The 22,812-nt window shown below is 44.6% G+C and overlaps 1 protein-coding gene across 1 annotated transcript in view; it reads right to left on the bottom strand.

Annotated features, from left to right (window-relative positions):
• WDFY4 (WDFY family member 4) overlaps positions 1 to 22,812 on the bottom strand; it is a 291,643-nt gene that overhangs the window by 161,671 nt on the left and 107,160 nt on the right. The window contains exons 26-34 of the mRNA XM_045878280.3: positions 22,500 to 22,661; positions 21,803 to 21,894; positions 19,802 to 19,901; positions 10,232 to 10,437; positions 9,240 to 9,409; positions 7,025 to 7,150; positions 4,085 to 4,297; positions 1,181 to 1,384; positions 373 to 487 (exon numbers count right to left, since the gene is read on the bottom strand). Of these exons, the coding sequence (XP_045734236.1) occupies positions 373 to 487; positions 1,181 to 1,384; positions 4,085 to 4,297; positions 7,025 to 7,150; positions 9,240 to 9,409; positions 10,232 to 10,437; positions 19,802 to 19,901; positions 21,803 to 21,894; positions 22,500 to 22,661 (1,388 nt within the window). The remainder of the gene's footprint in view (positions 1 to 372; positions 488 to 1,180; positions 1,385 to 4,084; positions 4,298 to 7,024; positions 7,151 to 9,239; positions 9,410 to 10,231; positions 10,438 to 19,801; positions 19,902 to 21,802; positions 21,895 to 22,499; positions 22,662 to 22,812) is intronic.

Raw genomic sequence — 22,812 nt, 5'->3', positions numbered from 1 at the left:
TTGCTGTGGCCAGTCTTGGGTGCAGAGAACAAGATGCTGAGCAGAAGAATGTTAAATTCCAGCTGCCACCTTGGCTTCCCTCAAGGGAAGAGGCCGATCCTACTGAAGCCAGAGGAGAATGGATTTGAGCTCAGAGGCTCTGTGTGTCTGAGTGGCCCAGTGATGGCAGGGCTGTCATGGAGAGGGGCACACATGCCTCCCCTGGAGCCTCTAAGCAGGGTCGGTGAGCTCTCATGGTGGATTCATGGAAGGACTGATGTGCAGGTGGAGGGTGGCTTCCATGGCCCTGCACCACTATGAGCCAGGGGCTGTTTTTCCTGATCAGCTGCTGGAAGCTCTATGTCATAAAGGGGGAAAGTCACCCCCACTCACCTCTAAGCATGGGCACGTTGCCTCCACTTAGCGTGTGAAATATTTCCATGGTGGAAAGCAGGACCTCGGACTGGAAGTCTCGCTTCTGTTGGCTGGTGGCATTGTCTGGAGAAGCCTGGAATCACACCGGGGACGAAGAGAGTGGCCACACAGCCATCACGTCCACTTCGTGCCCATCAAGCCTTCCTGTGTGGCCTGTATGCTAATACCACAGCTGCTGGGAGTGTGGGCTGCCCGCAGCTCACAACTGCCCTTTCTCCAGGGCATTGCCCTCTGCTGACGAAGTTCCCTCACTTGAGAGGTGACACCACTTCCTGGGTGGAGGAGTCAAGTTGTGGAGGACCCACAGGCAATGACCACTGGGCAAGTACCTCAAGGTGGGGCCAAGTCAGGCAGGCAGATAGCACACCAAGTGTTCCCCTTGGGACCAGGCTATGGCGGAGACCATTTCTTAGCTTGCTTTTCCCCTCTCCCCCTCTGCTGCCTTTCTCTGCTTCTCCTGAGAGCATAGCCCTCAGATCACTTCCACAAAATCCCTGCTTCAGGCTCTGCTTCTAGGGACCTGGCTAAGCCCTGCCCTCATGCATCTATCCACATGCTGCTTGGTGAGCTCCCTGCCATGCAAGGGTCTGAAATTCCTACCACATCACTGCACATCTCAACCCCCAACCGGCCGGCATCTGCAGGCCTAGGTGAGCTCTCCAAAAAGATCCTGGGTCTCCCTGGGCATTCCCTGCCCTGGTGGTGCCCATGTCCTCCCAGACCTGCTCCCACAGCACACAGCCCCAAAACACCCTTTCCAACTCACCTCCAGGAGCACTTCCAGAGGCAGCCACTGTTTGGGGTTGGAGGCCACCAGCAAGAACTCCCTCAAGAGTAGCTGCATGAACTCCCTCAGCTGCTTCCGGGTGGGATGTGACTGGACAGGAGCCTGTAGACCCTCTGTGATGCCATTGCCTTCGGCTTTAGTCCCAGGGCTGCTGGCATTCTGGGCAAGCTGAGTCATGGGCTCCTCAAAGACAAGAGAACCCCCCCCCATGAGTGGCCTGCCCTGCCTCAGGGCGCTCTTGTGTCCACCTCTGAGGTGTGCACAGATGGGGTTCTTATCAAACCCACCAATATGTAAGGGAATTCGAGGCTCTGAGGAGGAAGGTGGCTTTTTCAGAGTCCCATTGCTCATCAGGGGGCCTGCTGTGGTCTCTGAACACGAGGTAGGTGGGAGCCATGGAAAGAAGCTGAGCATGGAGCAAGAGAGGCCTGCAATAGTCAGTGATGAAGCCCAGGGTGTGAGCTCACGATCAGTCAAATGACAACCATGAAAAGGCTCACAAAGACATGTGAGGCCACAGTGAGGGAACAGTGAGCATGGCAATGCCTGGCCCCATGGGCCGTGTTCAAGAGAGCCTGTCCCCACCTCCTGGTGGAGCCCTCATCTTTACTGCCTGCCAGGCCCTGCTTATGTTGACAGACAGGACTGTCCGGCAAGACAAGGAGGACTTCCTCAAGTCCAGGCATCCAAGTCCCTGAAGCACCTTGGCCTTCACTTTCTCATTTTTATGTTTATAAAGATGAGATCAATAAGGCAGGGGCTGTCAGCCCAGATTCCAGGGGGGACACGGGGTTGTTGGGAGACCGAATGACACACCCGAGGACATGCAGCTCCTGACTCCCGGCCCATGAACTTTTCATGCACATTCATCTGTCGGCACCTCCCTTTGCTCATTCATAAAATTAATGCAGCCGCTCTTAATTAAGCCATAAAATGAATTTAATGGCACCTAGGGAGGTGGTGACTGCATTAATTAGCTCCATACGGCCTGGACTGGAAAGATGCCATTTATATTTACAGCAAATCGAAGCCTTTTGGCCAGCAGCCTTCTGCATGAGGAGGGCCTGTCGCAGTTTCTGTGCAACAAAGTCCTCTTGAAGCTGACTCAGAGCCAGGACAAGGCTAGGAGGTGTGGGGAGAAGCGCTTTGAAACTGGGGCCAGGAGTCCCAAGACAGGGTCTGGCTCCTCTGCGGTCGCTGGGGAGGTGACTTTGAGCCAGGCCTGCCCCCAGGCAGGAACTGTTGAGTGTGAGGAGGAAGAGCCCTGGGTCAGAGTGTGGGCTGCAGGCAGGCAGCCGGCTGGAACCCCGGCTCAGCAGATGGAGAGCCTGGCCTGCGGGTGTAGGAGCTAAGGTGGTGATCTGGACTAAGGATATCAGGCCACAGACTTCAGGGTCCTGGCCCCTCCAGAGGCCCTCATTTGGGAGATGATGAGGGGCAGCCTGCAGGATTGTCCTTCCTTCCTGACGGGCCCGGGGGCACCTGGACTCTGTCCCATCCACCACCCCTCCTGTGCTGCCCACAGTGACCTCCTTTGCTCTTTACTGCATCTTTTTTTTTTTTTAATGCCTACTTTTCCAGTATGTTCCTTTAGTTCATATTAACCCACCAAACCATTTTATCTTTTTGCAAATCTTCTAGTCTTTATATTTAGTTTTTTCATTAAAACTAATTACTTGAATTTTATTTGGCCATTTAATTTTAGTTTAAACTGACTGATGGAAAGGACGCAGGCCTTGGGGTGAGAGAGTGAGGTTTCAATCTTGGCTCTGTCGCTCATGAATCACGTACATTCTGGCTTATTTCATTCTCTCAAACATTTTGTGAGATGGGTCTTCACTAACCGCAGGAGAAACTGCTCAGCCCCACTTGGCCTCTCTGGATCTCACTTTCCCCCTTACAGAAACCACCTTCCTAGGGTGCTACTAGGGTTAGGTAAAGCACCAGGCTCAGGACTGCGGTAGGTGTTCAGTAGATGGCAGCTGTCACCATAAACACACTTCTAGAAAAGAGTAGCTGAATGAACATCTTGGTTCTATTCATTTCGTTGTTTAGCAAAGAATTCTGGAGCAAATACTGCATGCCCACACACTGTGCTTGGCACGGCTTCTAAACCTTCCACTTAGCATTGCGTGCCTTCTAACATGTTCCTTTAGCTATAGTTATGGATTTGCAGACACGCGTCACTGGTTCACCCTCCCTGTTGGGGTCTCAGCTTCCTACTGCACCATGGTAGGGGTGATGAGGGGATGTCTGCTCTTCCTCTCCTGCACCTGCCCTTCCCACCGTCCTTACCTGCCCCTCTCAGCTGCCGCATGCTCCCAGCCCACTGAGCTCCCTTGGCCTGTTGGGCCTCTCTTCCCATGGCCCACACTCACACCATGTCCTCAGGACCCAGTCGGCCCTCTGCCCTCCCAACCTCGGCTTGCCTGGCTCTAAGCTGGGCCTCAGCAAACCCTCTGACTGCAAGGAGTCCCAAGTCAAGGCCTGCAAACAGGATAAGGGGCGTGAGACCCAAAGACAGGACACTTCCTGTTCCCTGTCTCCTGTCTGGTGCGTGGGCCACTGGCTTCCTGGGATGGAATTTGTGGGTTCATGTTAGCAGTGTGTGAGTATTCCATATAGAACTGGACTTGGTCTGCCACCAAATTTCTCACTACTGAGATTCCTGACAACTCAAAAAATTACTGCATCTCAGAGATGAAAGTGACCGCAAGCGGCATCTCAGCCAAGAAAAGGAAAATTACCCAAGTTGTTTACTTAATGTTTCAGCCAGGCTGCCTTAAAATGCATTTAAATTTGGGGTGGAATTTCACCCTTTGCCCTTGAAGCATGATGATGCTCACCCCTGCTCTCAGTGGGCAGAGCAGTAACATGTCCTACCTTGTGGGTTCCCAGAGGGAAGGTGACTGCAGCCAACATCTGGAGGAACTCCGGGGCCCGCCAGGCAGGATCCTGGGGGTAGGTGCTGTGCACAAGGCCAAGGAACTGCAGCACCCTGGCCGGGAAAGTCCGTTCCCAGGTGTCATCTCCAGAGCCTCCTGAGGGCTGAAGGCACACTTTCTGAGAGGCCGTGCTTGGGAACGTGACTGGGGGCTGCAGAGGAGCCAAAGGATTTGAAGTCAAGAGCTTTCTGACTTTCGGTCAACAAGACACCTAATTGCAGACACCTAAGTCTATGGATTAGCCCAGGATACTGGTCATCAGTTGGGGAAGGGTTTAATATGTGCAGGAATTGTTACAAGGGCTTCACACACATTCCTCTTCTCCCCTCACAACCACCCTCTACATTTACCCCTGTTTCACAGATGGGAAGACAGAGGCGCGCAGAGAGGTTATACAGCTTGCCAAAGGTTACCCGACAGATAAGGAACAAAGCCAGGAATTGAACCCAGGCAGTCTGGCTATAATGTGTGTGTGTGTGTGTGTGTGTGTATTATGCTAAGAAAGTACAGATCACACTGTTTGCTCCTTTTAAAAACAAGAATGTATTTCATTTTTATTATATACTCTTTTAGCATGTAATTAGGTGATGATATGCTTTTTTCTTTTAGCCACTTACCTATGACGAATTGCATCAATAGATTTTTTGCATTTTTGCAAAGAGATCACTGAGTCACTCTGTTATTCTTTCAGTGCACGTCCTTATTCTGTCTGTAAATATTTTATTTATGATTTTGAGTGCATATTTATAAATCATAGTGGGCTGCAGTTTTCTTTTTGTTATGTTTGTCAGGTTTTGATATAAATATTATGCTAGCTTTACTGAAAAAAAAAAACTGTTCTCCTTTCTTTTTATTCAAGATGTGTTAAATCCATAATTCTTGTATTGTTTAAGTTGTTCCTATGAAACTCTTGGGTCCCAATTTTTTTTTCATTATTGCTCTGTTTAGGCTCTTAAATGTCTCTTTGACCTTGTTTATGTAATAGATATTTTATTCAGTTTTCACAAATAGTCTCTTTTAATTCATTTAATTTTCTATATGATTATTTCTCTCTTCTTATTCTTTATTTGTAGGGTCATGCTCTCTTTATCCCGAACCCTCCCATTACCTAAGGAGCTGAGGACTTGTGGATTGATTTAAAGAACCAACTTTGGATATATTCTCCAGATTTTTTTTCTGTCTAGTTTTAAGATTTTGATATTTGGCATCTTCATTTTTTTTTGTTGTTTTCTAGAATTAATGTGATTGCAGTTTTTAAAGACCTCTTGACTCAAATTTTTTAATGTCCATGTGGTTAAACTTTTTGTTTTTTATTGTTGTTATCCATTTCATTTTGTTTTGTCCTAGTCAGAGCATGTGAACAGTACATTTTCCTCCTTTGGAAAATTTACTCATGGTTCCATTATAGACCTAACGTTCAATGAATTTTGAGGTTGGGTGCCTGAAAAAATGCATATTTGCTGTTTGCAGCATTAAGAGTTTGTTACCTTTCTAACCAGTTAATGTTATTTTTAAAAAGCAAACAAAATGAATAACATGAAAGCATGTAAAATAAAGAAAATCTATAGTATGCTGAGAGGAGTAAAAAAAAAAAAAAGACCAATCATTTACATTATAATGTCAAACATAAAATCATTAACTGGTATATTACAGATGTGATTCTTAAACTGGATCAAAAGCCAAGACCCAACAGCTGGGGCTGTGAGGACTGGGCTGGGCACTCCTATACAAGATGGCAGGATGTACATTAGATGGAGGAACATGCATGTATAATGTCTAAGGCAACCTTCCTGAGAAGTGGGTCCAAAAGAAAATACATGAAGGACACTTTGACCCACTATCCTACATCCCAGAATTCACACTAAGAATATCAAACTACAGAGAAAGGATATCTGCTAGAGAAAGTTTATTACAGACTTTTTGTAGCAATGAACATTCTTAAAAACAACAAATTTCCACGTACAAATATAGATAATTCCCAACAACATGTTGAGAAAAAGAGGCAAGAGGGGTTTATGCGGCTTAACCCTCTGTAAGACTATGGTATAATCTTAGGTGTCTGGAAGAACATTCCACTAAAGTTCACAGTGGTTATCTCTGCATGGGTGTGTTTCAGGTAATTTTTACTTTCTATTTTTCCCTTTTGTTTAAATTGTAAAGGGTAAGCATGCATCATTTTACAGAAGCAATAAGGTTTCCCCACACAGAATCAAGCCTCCAGTCAACGTTTGGGGTCTACAGAATGAAGTCAGAAGTTTTCAGCCTCCATGCAAATTCTTGTTGCTCTGGCTCACAATTACTCCCATTCACAGGCCACAGGGCCTTCACCCCCTCACACTTGCCTTCATGTCAAAAATGACCTCTTCACCTATCTCTAGTGGACCCTGAAGGCCTGAGTTAATGGCTCTCCATGACATGTATGTAGTTGGTAGGCATCTGTCTTCTCTAACAGGTTTCTACTTCACAGCTTGCTCATGTGTGAAGCCCACCTGTCACGGTGGAAGTTAACTCTTTGAGGGAAGAGGTCCCGTTCCACCCCTTACCAGCCCCTGAAGCTCCTGACCTAAAGCAGTTGCTCAGAAATGTTCCCCTGACTGAAGGCATTAAATCTCCCAGTGAAAAAACTCAAATATGTAAACAAACGGGAAATAGATGTCTTCTGGCAAGAGTGTATAAACTCCACTGGGGACACTTAGGCTAGGTTTTCCACAGAGCACCCAAGTTATCACAAGGAACCCACCTTGCCTTTTCTATCAAGAATTCTGAATAACACTTGCTAATTATCAGCAAGGGAAGTTGCTGGAAAAAGTCAAGGTGACTCTTCCAAACTTGTCTCCCCATCAGAACCTCCTCATGAGATGTGGGGAATGGGCCTCACCTGGTTCATGGTGGCTTTCAGCATTTCCAGAAGCAGCAGGGCACCTTCAGTGCACAAGCCAGCCCGGAGGACTTCTTCATTGTGGTGCTTCTGCAGGAGCCACTGGAGCATGGCATCCAGGCTCTCCTGAAAGAGGGGGAGAGGGCTGTAGAGAGACATACGGAGGCACACCAAGGGGACTGGCTTTTCAGCCAGCACATCGTGTTTCCCAGGGGGCCTGAGTGGGAAAGGCAAAACAGCACAGTAACAGCCTAGGTGGCTAGCCCATGTGGAGAACTTCAGCCCCCCTCAGTGGTGCATAAGGGAAATACACACCTCCAAGGAGATGCTGCAGACCGACCAGCAATTTGCATCAAATTTAGTTATTTCATTTGGTTTGAGATCACAATCAACTTCAATGAATTTTTGTAAATGAGATTACAGAGGACATATGAGGAATTCAAAGGCTTTGGGGAAAGTGCCAAGTGTAGCAGAGGGAACATGGGGGTTGACCAGCGGGGTGATCTGACTTTGCTTCTTGAAAAGCTGGGCTTATGCAAGCTATTCAGCCTCTCAGTTTCCTTCTCTGTAAAATGAAAATTACATTCTCTACCCCATGGGATGGTTATAAATATCAAGCAAAATAAAATATGTAAAACATCTATCACAGGTCCTGACATTCAGCAGATGTTTGTTCCCTATGATACATTTTTGGAGAAATAGAAATACAGTGTTTCGGTGAACCTAGCACAGCATATTAAGAACTTTATTTTGAAGTGTGATCTCTAATATTATTAGCATATATCAAGATTTAGATAGGTCAAATATAAGGATGTGCAAGACAGGTAGATTTTCTAACCTTCTATTTACAGAGTCATGCCCCTCCCCCAATTTCAACTCAGTGCAATTTAACTCAACTCAATTGAGACTGAGAAACAATTTCTGAATCTGCTATTTTTCAGGCACCCAGGAAGGTAAGAAGTAGGGTCTGTTCTTGAGGAGTTCAGGGGCTAAGAGAGGAAATCACGTAACTGTGTCAGGGCCATATAAGGGGAAGGTGTGCTAAGGCACACAGAAGGGAATGAGTCCCCCTGTCTAGGGATCTAAGCAGGAGGTGGAATCTGAGCTGAGTGCTGAGGGATGACCCCCTCACCAGGCAGGTGACATGGGAGTAAGAGCTCCTTAAAGGCACAGGGGAGGTAAGCACAAAGCAGCTGGTCTTATTGGAGAGGTGACTCAGGAGGTTCACAGCACAAAGGGCAGGCAAGCAAAGAAGCTGGTCAGGCACCCTATCACAAAGGGTCTTGATGCCGGCTATGGAGTCTGAACCCAATCCCACAGGGGGGATCATGAAGCCTCGGATGTGGTGCAAATGAATGAGTGAGTGGATGTATGGTGAGAAGGTATACGTAGAGAGTGTAGGCTCTTCTTTAGAGAAATTTGGCTAAAGAAGGACAGGAGGATGATAAATAAGACAGCAGTTGGTCAAGAGTGTGAGTCAAGGGGGCAGCTTCTGGTTTTAGGTGGGACACAGTTCATTGTACATATGGTCTATGAGGAAAGAGTCCATAGAAAAGGAGGTGCTGAAATACAGGAGAAAAAAGGCCCAACCACTGGTGAGGTCACTCAGGAAAGAAGCCTGGATCAGCCTGGAAGAGCTACCCTTTGCCAGTGGCAATAGAAAGAGGGTGAGGAAGAGGGTCATGGCATAAACAGGTGGTGGAAAGTGGGGTGCCAAGGCAATGCCCCCCTCTGGGGTCCTCCTCTCCCACGGTGAGGTAAGTCATCTGAGCAAAGGGCAGCTTTGGGGCAGAAAGCTTGAGAGGATATATATGGTTTACACTAAAATGTAGGGGAATTGAGGGGCATGGCTAAGGTAAAGAGACATGCTTTTTCAGAAGGCATAAACTGAGGATCTAATTCTGTGGTGGCAGCAATTTGCCTCCCCGTGCCACCCCCATCATCATGTGACTTCTCTAGCCATGCCCAGAAGGAGAAAGACTTAAAACACAGACCTGCTGGCAGGGAGGATGAGAGGCAGAGGCCCAGGAGCTCAGGGGATCTGAAGGGCTAGCCAAGGGGGTGGCACTGCGAGGGAAGGAAGTGGGTCAGAACACAACACGAGTTGGAGGAATGGATGGAGGTAGGGATGGAGAATCTTAGGGAACCGTCTTGGTCACATGGGATCAGAAAACCAGGGGTGTCACTCCCTCCCAGGGGCACCCCAAGAACATACTTTGGGTCTATCCATCAGCTCTGTAAGTGGCGTCTGCAGGAAGAAGGTGGACACAATGAGGTAGACTTCTGGAATATTCACATGGTGGCCCAGAAAGTCCTTCAAAACACGGAATCCAGGAAGCAGGCAGGGGCTCTGGTCAGGCGTGGGGGGCTGGCTCTTCAGGTTATCTATTGATCAGGTGGAAGGGGCACAAAATCCAACTGAGAACAATTGCTATTGCTTCTGGTCAATGTGGGGATTGGGCACACAAAGGAATTCCCTGCCACCTACCCATCCCATAGAAATGCCAGATAGAAATATATGTCATACATACATGGGCATAAGAAAGTATTCAACAAGAGTTCCTTTTCCTATTCCTGACATACTCATTCATTCCTTCATTCGTTTATTCAAAAACAGATACTTACTTCGTGCCTACCACCTTAGAGGAACTAGGGCAACTTTATACTAAGCAATAGGGACATAGCATTTCAACAAAATATACAGAACCCCAGACCCTCACCAAGTACTTAGAATGTAGTGGGAGGGAGGGACATTAAGGAATTAAATACCAAAATAAATATATGCTTGTGAATTGTGACAAGCATCATAAAGAAAAGTAATTGGGGCAAAGAGAGTATAACAGAGGCACCCTAATTCAGGTGGGACCCTCCTCTCCTGGAGGAAATGGCATTTGAACTGAGACCTGAGAGATGAACCCACACCAGCCAGGAGAGCCTTGCTGGTGTTGTGGGTTGGGGGAAACATTTCAGGAAGACAAAAAGAGCTCAGGAGATTTTGAGGAATGGAAGGAAGCTCCCAGCATCTAGAAAGCAGTGAGGACAAAAGAGGATCCTGTCCAGGAAGTAGGAGGGGACTGGGGCTGATCAGTGTCAGGGGTCAAGGTGCAAGAGCTGTGAAGACCCCAGGCAGGAAGGAGCCTGGCAGGTCCTCACTCACAGCCCAGGATGAGGTGGCGCCCCACCTCCTGGAAAAGGCCTCACACTCACCTATCACAATGTCCATGCCCGCTGAGCTGCGCTCCACCCAGGATCCTGCACACAGGCCATCTTTAAATTTCCCGCGGAGGGAGGGGCTTGCCAAAAAGTGCAGCAGCAGTTTCAACCCCAACACAGTGGTGCTGGGATGCACATGGCCCTGCACAAGGAGCAGGAACCAGTCAGGCCCCAGGTTCAGAAACATCTCTTCCTTTGTCCTGCGGGGGTCAATAAATGCAATAAATTATCTCTCAGTCTGTGAGCAAAGAACATGTCCAGAAAATATAAATAATGTCCAGCCTCACTTGTCACCTAGGAGAGGCAAATTAAGGTTAATCTGGATGTTACTTAGCAAAGAACATGTTATATTTTTAAAGAACGGTAAAATAAAATGCTGGCAAAGTTGCTGTTAAATGGCTGAATATGTTTATTAACAGCTGAAGTGTAAGTTGGCTAAACTATTCAAAGCAATTGAAAACTGTATCAACAGATGTACAAATGTGCAGGCCCCATGATAGCCCTACCCATTAGTATTCATACTTACAGAGTCTGACTAGCCACCCATCTCATTATATCAATACAGTCACATAAAACACATAATGGTTAGTTAACTCCCTTTTCAAATCCATGGGTCAAAATTAATCTAAATGGAATAGTCCAATATTTAAGCAACTTAGGTGGAGGAGCAAGATAGCGGAGGAGTAGGAGACCTAAATTTCGTCTGGTCCCAGGAATTCAGCTGGATAGGGATCAAACCATTCTGAACACCTACGAACTCAACAGGAGATCGAAGAAAAGAATAGCAGCAACTCTCTGAACAGAAAAGCGACCATTTTCTGGAAGGTAGGATGTGCAGAGAAGTGAATCAGAGGCGATATTCGGGAGGATAGATGGTAGGCGAGGGGGCCTCTGCCAGCCAATTCTGGCAAGTGATAGAGCCACGGAACACAAAATCAAACTTTTAGATGTCGGCCCTGCTGTGGGACATTGCTCCAGTGGCTAAGCGGGGGGTGGAACCCTCATGGGACAGTGTGGTCTCAGGACCCTCAGGGTCACAGAAAGACCTGGGGTGCCTGAGTGCGGCAGAGCTCCCAGGTATTGGAGCGGGGAAGCCGGCTGCAGAGATGGAGCCAAGGTGCGGGCTCTCAGCTTGGGGTGGCCATAAACTGTGATCCGTGGCACAGTCGGGCCACTGCTCCTCCAGCAGGGACCCAACAAGGGCAGATCCGGGGAGACTCCCCTTCCTCCCCTGGGAGGAGCGGCGTGGGAGCGCACTGCAGGGATCTGCTGGGTTTGGAGACTCCACACCGAGTCGGGTGCCAGAGATAGAAACACTTGGTCACAGGCCGGGTGAGCACGAAGTGCAGCCGGAGACCAGGGAGATGGGAGTGACTGACTGCTTTTCTCTGGGGGCGCACTGAGGAGCGGGGCCCCCAGTTCTCGGCTCCTCTGGGGCGGAGACTGGGAGGCTGCCATTTTCACTCTCGGCCTCCAAAGCTGTACGGAAAGCTTGCAGGGAACAAAAGCTCCCAAGAGCAAACCCGAGCAGAATATTTAGCCCGGACTGGGAAGGGCGGAGCAATTCCACCTCCCGCAAAGACATTTGGGAACAATGGCAATAGGCCCCTCCCCCAGAAGATCAGCCCACCAAGACCAAGTTTACCCATCAATGAGAACAGCAGAACTCCAGCACTAGGAGAATACAGCACATAGAATTCATGGCTTTTCCCCCCCAATTCTTTAGTCTTTCAAAGATAATTTTTTTAATTTTCTTTTTTTTCTTTTTCTTTTTTTTTTTTTTGAATTTTTCTGTCCTTTTTTCAACCAATATCTTATCAATTCCTTTTTTAAAAATCTGTTTTATTTTTCATTTTTAGAGTCATATTTTATCCCTTCATTGTAGTTAACCTTATTTTTGGTATATATATATAAATTGTTCTTGCTTTAAAATTTGGGGATACAGTTTCTTCTAACAGACCAAAATATACCCTAAATCTCTAGTGTATGGCTTTGTTCTAGTCTCCTGCCTGATCACATTCTCTCCTTTTTTTTATTTTTTAAATTTCTCTTCTTTCTTTTTTCAACCAATTTCTTATCAATTCCTTTTATAAAATCTTTTATAATTTTCATCTTTACAGTCATAGTCCATCCCTTCACCGTATTTACCCTTATTTTTGTACATATATTTTTTTCTTTCTTTAAAATTTTGGGAGGTAGTTTCTTCTAACAGACCAAAATATGGCCAAAATCTAGTATGTGGCACTGATCTATTTACCAGCCTGATCATATTTGATCATATCCTTTTGTTCTTTTTTCTTTCTTTCCCTTTCTTTTCCCCCAGTTTTGGGTCTCTTCTGATTTGTTCAGTGTATATTTTTCTGGGTTGTTGTTACCTTGTTAGCATTTTGTTCTCTCATTCATCTATTCTCCTCTGCACAAAATGACAAGATGGAAAAACTCATCTCAAAAAATAGAACAAGAGGCAGTACCAACTGCCAGGGACCTACTCAATATGGACATTAGTAAGATGTCGGAACTAGAGTTCAGAATGACGATTAGAAAGATATGAGCTGGGCTCAAAAAAAGCATGGAAGATACTAGAGAAACACTTTCTGGAGAAATAAAAGAACTAAAATCTAACCAAGTCGAAATCAAAAAGGCTATTAATGAGGTGCAATAAAAAATGGAGGCTCTAACTGTTAGGATAAATGAGGCAGAAGAGAGAATTAGTGATATAGAAGACCAAATGATGGAAAATAAAGAAGCTGAGAAAAAGAGAGATCAACAACTACTGGATCACAAGGGCAAAATTCGAGAGATAAGTGATACCATAAAACAAAACAATATTAGAATAATTGGGATCCCAGAAGAAGAAGAAAGAGAGAGAGGGGCAGAAGCTATATTGGAGCAAATCATAGCAGAGAACTTCCCTAATTTGGGAAGGAAATAGGCATCAAAATCCAGGAGGCACAGAGAACCCCCCTCAAAATCAATAAAAATAGGTCAACACCCCAACATCTAATAATAAAACTTACGAGGCTCAGAGACAAAGAGAAAATCCTGAAAGCAGCTCAGGACAAGAGGTCTGTAACCTACAATGGTAGAAACATTAGATTGGCACCAGACCTATCCACAGAGACTTGGCAGGCCAGAAAGGACTGGCATGATATATTCAGAGCACTAAATGAGAAAAGTATGCAGCCAAGAATACTATATCCAGCTAGGCTGTCATTGAAAATAGAAGGAGAGATAAACAGCTTCCAGGACAAACAAAAACTAAAAGAATTTGCAAACACCAAACCAGCCCTACAAGAAATATTGAAAGGGGTCCTCTAAGCAAAGAGAGGGCCTAAAAGTTACAAAGACCAGAAAGGAACACAGACAATATACAGTAACAGTCACCTAACAGGCAATACAATGACACTAAATTCATATCTTTCAATAGTTACCCTGAATGTAAATGGGCTAAATGCCCCAATCAAAAGACACAGGGTATCAGATTGGATAAAAAAACAAGACCCATCGATATGCTGCCTGCAAGAGACTCATTTTAGAACCAAAGACACCTCCAGATTGAAAGTGAGGGGGTGGAAAACCATTTACCATGCTAATGGACGCCAAAAGAAAGCTGGGGTGGCAATCCTTATATCAGACAAATTAGATTTTAAACCAAAGACTGTAATAAGAGATGAGGAAGGACACTATATCCTACTTAAAGGGTCTATCCAACCAGAAGATCTAGCATTTGTAAATATCTATGCCCCTAACATGGGAGCAGCCAATTAATAACAAAGTCAAAGAAACACATCGACAACAATACAATAATAGTAGGGGACGTTAACAACCCCCTCACTGAAATGGACAGATCATCTAAGGAAAGATCAACAAGGAAATAAAGACTTTAAATGACACAGTGGACCAAATGGACTTCAAAGATATATTCAGAACATGACACAGTGTACCAAATGGACTTCACAGATATATTCAGAATATTCCATCCCAAAGCAACAGAATAGATTCTTCTCTAGTGCCCATGGAACATTCTCCAGAATAGATCACATCCTAGGTCACAAATCAGGTCTTAATCGGCACCAAAAGACTGGGATCATTCCCTGCATATTTTTGGACCACGATGCTTTGAAACTAGAACTCAATCACAGGAGGAAAATCTGAAAGAACTCAAATACATGGAGGCTAAAGAGCATCCTACTAAAGAATGAATGGGTCAACCAGGAAATTAAAGAAGAATTTTAAAAATTCATGGAAACCAATGAAAATGAAAACACAACTATTCAAAATCTTTGGGATGCAGCAAAGGCAGTCCTAAGAGGAAAGTATATAGCAATACAAGCCTTTCTCAAGAAACAAGAAAGATCTCAAATACACAACCTAACCCTACACCTAAAGGAGCTGGAGAAAGAACAGCAAATAAAGCCTAAACCCAGTAGGAGAAGAGAAATAATAAAGATCAGAGCAGAAATCAATGAAATAGAAACTAAAAGAACAGTAGAACAGATCAACGAAACAAGGAGCTGGTTCTTTGAGAGAATTAACAAGATTGATAAACCCCTGGCCAGACTTATCAAAAAGAAAAGAGAAATGACCCAAATCAACAAAATCATGAATGAAAGAGGAGAGATCACAACCAACACCAAAGAAATACAAACAATTATAAGAACATATTATGAGCAACTCTATGCCAGCAAATTAGATAATCTGGAAGAAATGGATGCATTCCTAGAGAGGTATCAACTACCAAAACTGAACCTGGAAGAAATAGAAAACCTGAACAGACCCATAACCACTAAGGAAATTGAAGCAGTCATCAAAAATCTCCCAAGAAACAAGAGCCCAGGGCCAGATGGCTTCCCAGGGGAATTCTACCAAACATTTCAAGAAGAATTAATACCTATTCTTCTGAAACTGTTCCAAAAAACAGAAATGGAAGGAAAACTTCCAAACTCATTTTATGAGGCCAGCATTACCTTGATCCCAAAATCAAACAAAGACCCCATCAAAAAGGAGAATTACAGACCAATATCCCTGATGAACATGGATGCAAAAATTCTCACCAAAATACTAGCTAATAGGATCCAACAGTACATTAAAAGGATTATTCACCACAACCAAGTGGGATTTATTCCTGGGCTGCAAGGTTGGTTCAACATCCGCAAATCAATCAATGTGATACAATACATTAATAAAAGAAAGAACAAGAACCATCTGATCCTCTCAATAGATGCAGAAAAAGCATTTGACAAAGTACAGCATCCTTTCTTGATCAAAACTCTTCAGAGTGTAGGGATAGAGGGTACATACCTCAATATCATAAAAGCCATCTATGAAAAACCTTCAGTGAATATCATTCTCAATGGGGAAAAACTGAGAGCTTTCCCCCTAAGACCAGGAACGCGGCAGGGATGTCCACTATCACCGCTGCTATTCCACATAGTATTAGAAGTCCTAGCCACCGCAATCAGACAACAAAAAAAAATAAAAGGCATCCAAATCGGCAAAGAAGAAGTCAAACTCTCACTCTTTGCAGATGATATGATACTTTATGTGGAAAATCCAAAAGACTCCACCCCAAAACTGCTAGAACTCATACAGGAATTCAGTCAAGTGGCAGGATATACAATCAATGCACAGAAATCAGTGGCATTCCTATATACCAACAACAAGACAGAAGAAAGAGAAATTAAGGAGTCGATCCCATTTACAATTGCACCCAAAACCATAAGATACCTAGGAATAAATCTAACCAAAGAGGCAAAGGATCTGTACTCAGAAAACTATAAAATACTCATGAAAGAAATTGAGGAAGACACGAAGAAATGGAAAAACGTTCCATGCTCATGGATTGGAAGAACAAATATTGTGAAGATGTCAATGTTACCTAGAGCAATCTACACTTTCAATGCAATCCCCATCAAAATACCATCGACTTTTTTTAAAGAAATGGAACAAATAATCTTAAAATTTGTATGGAACCAGAAAAGACCCCGCATAGCCAGAGGAATGTTGAAAAAGAAAAGCAAAGCTGGCGGCATCACAATTCCGGACTTCCAGCTCTATTACAAAGCTGTCATCATCAAGACAGTATGGTAGTGGCACAAAAACAGACAAATAGATCAATGGAACAGAAGAGAGAGCCCAGAAATGGACCCTCAACTCTATGGTCAACTAATCTTTGACAAAGCAGGAAAGAACATCCAATGGAAAAAAAGACAGTCTCTTCAACAAATGGTGTTGGGAAAATTAGACAGCCACATGCAGAAGAATGAAACTGGACCATTTCCTTACACCACACACAAAAATAGACTCAAAATGGATGAAAGACCTAATGTGAGATTTCTCCTCAAAATCCTAGAGGAGAACACAGGCAGCAACCTCTTCGACCTCAGCTGCAGCAACTTCTTCCTAGAAACATCACCAAAGGCAAGGGAAGCAAGGGCAAAAATGAACTATTGGGACTTCATCAAGATAAAAAGCTCTTGCACAGCAAAGGAAACAGTCAATAAAACCAAAAGACAACTGACAGAATGGGAGAAGATATTTGCACATGATATATCAGATAAAGGGCTAGTATCCAAAATCTATAAAGAACTCATCAAACTCAGCACCCAAAGAACAAAGAATCCAATCAAGAAATGGGCAGAAGACATGAACAGACATTTTTCCAAAGAAGACATCCAAATGGCCCACAGACACATGAAAAAGTGCTCAACATCGCTCGGCATCAGGGAAATCCAAATCAAAACCTCAATGAAATACCACCTCCCACCAGTGGCTAAAATTAACAAGTCAGGAAATTTCAGATGTTGGCGGGGATGTGGAGAAAGGGGAACCCTCCTACACTGTTGGTGGGAATGCAAGCTGGTGTAGTCACTCTGGAAAACAGTATGGAGGTTCCTCAAAAAGTTGAAAATAGAGCTACCATACGACCCAGCAATTGCACTACTGGGTATTTACCCCAAAGATACAAATGTAGTGATCCCAAGAGGTACGTGCACCCCGATGTTTATAGCAGCAATGTCCACAATAGCCAAACTATGGAAAGAGCCAAGATATCCATCAACAGATGAATGGATAAAGAAGATCTGGTATATGTGTATATATATATATATATATATATATATATATATATATATATATATATATATATATATACACACACACACACACACAATGGAATATTATGCAGCCAATCACAAAAAAAAAAACCAAAAACACAAAATCTTGTCATTTGCAACAACATGGATGGAACTAGAGGCTATCATGCTAAGTGAAATAGGTCAATCAGAGAAAGACATGTATCATATGATCTCACTGATATGAGGAATTCTTAATCTCAGGAAAAAAACTGAAGGTTGCTGGAGTGGTGGGGGGTGGGAGGAATGGGGTGGCTGGGTGATGGACACTGGGGAGGGTATGTGCTATGGTGAGCACTGTGAATTGTGTAAGACTGATGAATCACAGACCTGTACCTCTGAAACAAATAATACATTATATGTTAAAAACAAAAAAAAGATAGTAGGAAGGGAAAAATGAAGTGGGGAAAATCGGAGGGGGAGACAAACCATGAGAGACTATGGTCTCTGAGAAACAAACGGAGGGTTCTAAAATGGAGGGGGTGGGGGGATGGGTTAGCCTGGTGATGGGTATTAAAGAGGGCATGTATTGAATGGAGCACTGGGTGTTATACGCAAACAATGAATCATGGAACACCATATCAAAAAAATTAATTAAAAAATATTTATGCAATTTTATCAGTTTAGGCAAAATACATGTTTAACTGTCACTTTCAAAAATGAATTTAAAAATGATGAGTTTGGAGAATACAAACTTGCTAGAAGGGACTGGAGGGCAGGGAGGTGGGCAACCAAACCTCAGGGTTAATGGCTCAGCAAAAGACTCTGCCTCCTGGGAGCCAGAGAAGGGCCCATCTTTGCTGGGCAGTGTTCTCAGTGCCAGCTGCCAGACTAAGGAGTGAGGCTGTGGCCACTGGGCTAGGAGTCAAGAAACTGTCCTCCCTTCTATCCCTGCCTCTTTTGACTAACTTGATGACTTTGGCAGGGCTCTTGTTGAGCTCTGGTCATTTTTCTTGATGTTGATGGTGGTGGTGATGATGATCGTGATAATGATGATAACGATGGTGATGTTAATAATATGATGATGGTGGTAGTGATGATGATAATGATGGTGATGGTGATGATGATAATGATGGTGATGGTGATGGTGGTGGTGGTGATTATGATGATGACGATGATGGCAGTGATGGTGAGATAATGATGATGACAGCAGTTAGCTTATGGAGTACTTATAGTATCCCAGACATTGTGCTTAGGGCTACCCACATATTAACTTCCATCTTTAGCAGGTACTAATTTTATCCTCAGATAGATAAGCAGAAGAAGGCATAGAAGGCTTAACTAACCTCCCCAAGTCTCTGGAAGCAGAGCTGGGCTTTGAACCCAGGAGGTCCAGAGATCAGAGCCCCAGTGCTTAAGCACTACACTATATTATCATTCAAAAAGATGAAAAAGGAAAGAGTTGGACTAGCTCATCTCCAGGGCATCTTCCAGTTCTACCATGCTTAGATTCTAGGAATGCAGACTTTTATTTTTTTTTTAAGATTTTATTTATTTATTTGACAGAGAGAGAGACAGAGAGAGAGCACAAGTAGGCAGAGTGACAGGCAGATGGAGAGGGAGAAACAGGCTCTCCGCTGAGCAGGGAGCCGGATGTGGGGCTCGATCCCAAGACCCCAGGATCATGACCTGAGCCAAAAGCAGCCGCTTAATGGACTGAGCCACCCAGGTGCCCCTAGGAATGCAGACTTTTAAAGCACTACTTGCAAGGCTGTTTTACTGAAGGGTGACTCCCTACCCCATTCCTCTGTCCCCCAACATACATACACACAAAAATGGCAACTCAGCAGGAGCAAGTATCTAGACTGACTTCCCCAGCACTGCATTCTCAGAGTGAGGAACAGTGTCTGGCACACAGTAGTTGCTCAAGAAATAGTTGTTGAACAAATGACTCTGGAGTTGGACATAAAGCAGGCAGTCAAGGGGAGAGCGTTAATGCAATTTTGGGGTTACACATTGTTTTAAAGTTAATTGAAGGCAGATACTTCTTTTTCCAACTTGGAAAAATAACTAAAAAACTGACAGTAAATAGCAGAAGAATTTGGCAAGCCTTTTCCTTGATAGATGTTATTTAGGCTAACCATTTCTCCATTCTATTGTCTGCCAAGTACAGGACATCAAAATCAGTAATTGTCACAAATGCCAAAACAATAACAATTACACTATAGCAGTGGTGACAAAAGGAGCTTATTGTAATTATACCAGATCTGTTCTGAGTTACTCACGCCCATTGCACATCTGCATCAGAATATTTTAGGGCAAGGTCTGCTTTATTGGGTGGAGAGAATATAATTTTCTTTCTGACTGGTGCAGGAAACACACTGCAGAACACTGACTCGGAGATGCTAAACTTTTCATTAAGAAAAGGTTTTAATACTGCACCCTGTATGAGGCAACCTCATGCCAAATCGTTCTTCCTGGAGCTACTTACTCAGAGGACAGATGAAGTTGGGAGGAAGATATTACACTGAACAGCATCTCCAGCAACTGGTTTCTGAGCCAGATTGTCTTTCCAGATGTTTGGCTTCCAGCTACAAAAAAGGGAAATTCAGATTAGAGAGAAAACGGATGTAAAGAGACATAATATTTGCTGCAGTAAGCAATCGTATTCACCAAATGCTTAGTTCACTCAGGAATTTAGGCATGGATGAGACTCGAAATTTTGGCATTTGAGTCTAGACTTCTATGCAATGCTTAAAAAGAATTTCAGGAAATGTTCCTAAAGTTCCCTTTAACTGGAGATCTTTTTGATGCTTCCCAGCAGCACGCCCCCCCCAAAAAAAATCCTAAAAATAAGGTCAAATTTATCTTCCAGTAGAAGAATGTTTTTTTCCATTATCATAGGCTGCAACATTTCTTGACCACCTACTACATGCTGGGAATTATGGGAGGCACTGGGAACAGAGTGGTGGAGATTTTTAGTACTCTATCTTAATTCCTGTTCTCAATGTGCTTCCAGGCTAGGCCTTCAGCATGCCGATGTCACACTAAAAACGGAGCTTGAATTGCAGAGTTCAGAATGAAGTCCATACAAGAAGGAGGGGTGACTAAATAAGCTTACTTTTGTCCCATTATCCATTCATTCATTCATTCCCTTGGTTAGCCGGTTATTTTACAACCAGTTCAGGGCACACAAACCATGCTGCAGAAATAGGACTGATGAGGCAGCTTGGAGTAGTGGGGTCAGATTTCTCTCTACTTGGATTCTGGCCCCAAAGGTCTTAATCTCTCTGAGACTCTGTTTCCTTGTCTGCAAAATGGGAATAGTAATTCCTACTATTCAGGTTTGACCTAAGGATGAGAAATTTTTCTAGTTTGAGTAACACTGTCCAATAGAATCTTTTTTTTTTTTTTTTAGATTTTATTTATTTTTTAGAGAACGAGCGAGCGAGAAACAGCATGAGAGGGGGAGGGTCGGAGGGAGAAGCAGGCTCCCAAGGGGCAGGGAGCCCGATGTGGGACTCGATCCCAGGACCCTGGGATCATGACCCGAGCCGAAGGCAGACGCTTAACCGACTGAGCCACCCAGGCGCCCTGTCCAATAGAATCTTTCACAATAAAAAGAATGTTTTGTATCTCCCCTGTCTGATGCAGTAACTACTAGCCTCATGTGATTAGTGAGTACTTGGAATGTCACTAGTGTGGCTGAGGAATTGAACTTTTAATTGTATTTAACTTCTATCAATTAAAATTTAAATTTAAGTGGCCACAGGTGACTAGAGGCTCCCATCAGATCTGGAGGGCCCAGGACAAAGTGGTCAGTAATGGTTCCCTTCACACCTGCCCTAGCAGAAGGAACATGACAGAGCTCTTGTTCTGCACCTGGTTGGGAGGAGAGAAACTCAAAGAAACAAATCACAAACCTGTGCATTAGAGTAAGTCCAAGGGTTTTAGAAGCAGAGGAGGTGACTTAACTGGCTTGGTGGGACTGGGGAGGCATTTCTGCCTCCAGTGGGTGAAGCACGGAGTGGGGTGGGACCGGGGAGGCATTTCTGTCAAGGGAACAGCACATGCGCAGCATGGCTGGAGGGCAGAGCATCACACACCAGGATGTGCAGGTGCTTCAGAGTGCTGAAGTTGGGGCTCATAAGGGGAACAAGGGTAGGAGAGATTCAACCAGGAAGGTAGGCAGGAACTGGATCATGAAGGATTCCACCTATTGCCCTATAGGGAACTGAGTTTTATCCTGGAGGTCTTGGAAGTCATTCTAGGTTGTGAAGGAAGAACATACAATTTGATTTGATTGCAACCCTACTCATAAAAACTGACTTCACAAGCCAGTACTTGGGAACAACTGCTCCGTTGTGGATACCTTCCCCTTCCTTTGCCTCAGCCCTTCCCTCTACAAAATGGCCCCATGACAGGTGGCTCCCAGGGGTTCCATAAGGCTCATCCTGCTGCCTTCAGACTGGTGTCAGAAAGGTCTTCTCACCAGGCACTGAGGAGTCCAGGTCCCCATCCACGCAGATCTGCCTCTCATTCACTGAAGAAGGCTTGAGGGTGTACACAACAAACAGCCCAATTCTTAATGCAGAGAGAAAAGGATACATTCAGTGGTGGGCTCAACCATGTTTGCTCAACACATATAAAGGTTTTGTACATAGATCCACTCAAATCAGCTTCAAGGGAGGGTTTGAGACGACTCATGTTATTCTGTGATCAATGCAATGTTTCCAGAGACTTCTAAAATCTGTCCAGATTCATCAGAGCATTTAGCTCTGGCTCTGCCAGATCAACAGAACAGATATCAATGAGGATGGAAAAGGCTAAATACCATGCCACCTGGGACCCTCCTTTGGGAAGTCTGCAAAAAGCAGACCTGTTGAGTCAATGGCTGATGAGGATGACTGTGCTCATGGAAATTCTCGAATTCTTGGCCTAATAAGTGTGTCTGAGCACCAGGGAGCAGTGAGCACATAGCCCTGCTGGGGGTCTAACAGACCCGCCCCTTTTCTCAACTCTCCACCCTGAACAGAACCTCTAGAAGGTTCCAAGGAAATGGAATCTGTCACTGCATTGAAGGGTAATGTTGCTGGGTCGAGTGTGGTCAGGAGAGAACTGGGGCCTATATTCCCTTGTGAAATAGTCCCAAGGCTCTGCCCATCCCCCTGGGAAGCCTGGCACAGTACCTGAGCAAGTCCTGGATGCTGAAGTGGCCCCTCAGCTGACAGCCCAGGATGGCAATGATGGTGGGGATCTTGGAGAAGGTGAGGCCCGGCTCATTGAAGAGGAAGACGAGCTTGGGTATAAGCTGTGCCTGGTGAGCAACTTCAGCATTCCGGGGTCCTTCCCTGTGAGCCCAGGAGAGAGGCAGTAAAAGCTTTTACTGGAATGAACCAAATTTGCTGTGTTTCTGCTAAAAAGGTTTCCTAGACTGGGCTTGCTCTGTGGCCCTCTGACTCCAATGCTCTCTTGGCAACTCATCAAAATACTGTCAGACAC

This window comes from Mirounga angustirostris, unplaced genomic scaffold (assembly GCF_029215605.1).
Source record: "Mirounga angustirostris isolate CCGP_5_RB_7025 unplaced genomic scaffold, mMirAng1.0.hap1 SCAF_6, whole genome shotgun sequence".
NCBI classification, from domain to species: Eukaryota; Metazoa; Chordata; class Mammalia; order Carnivora; family Phocidae; genus Mirounga; species Mirounga angustirostris.
Note: the sequence above shows the minus strand (reverse complement) of the source record. Positions and strands in the feature narration are given on the sequence as shown.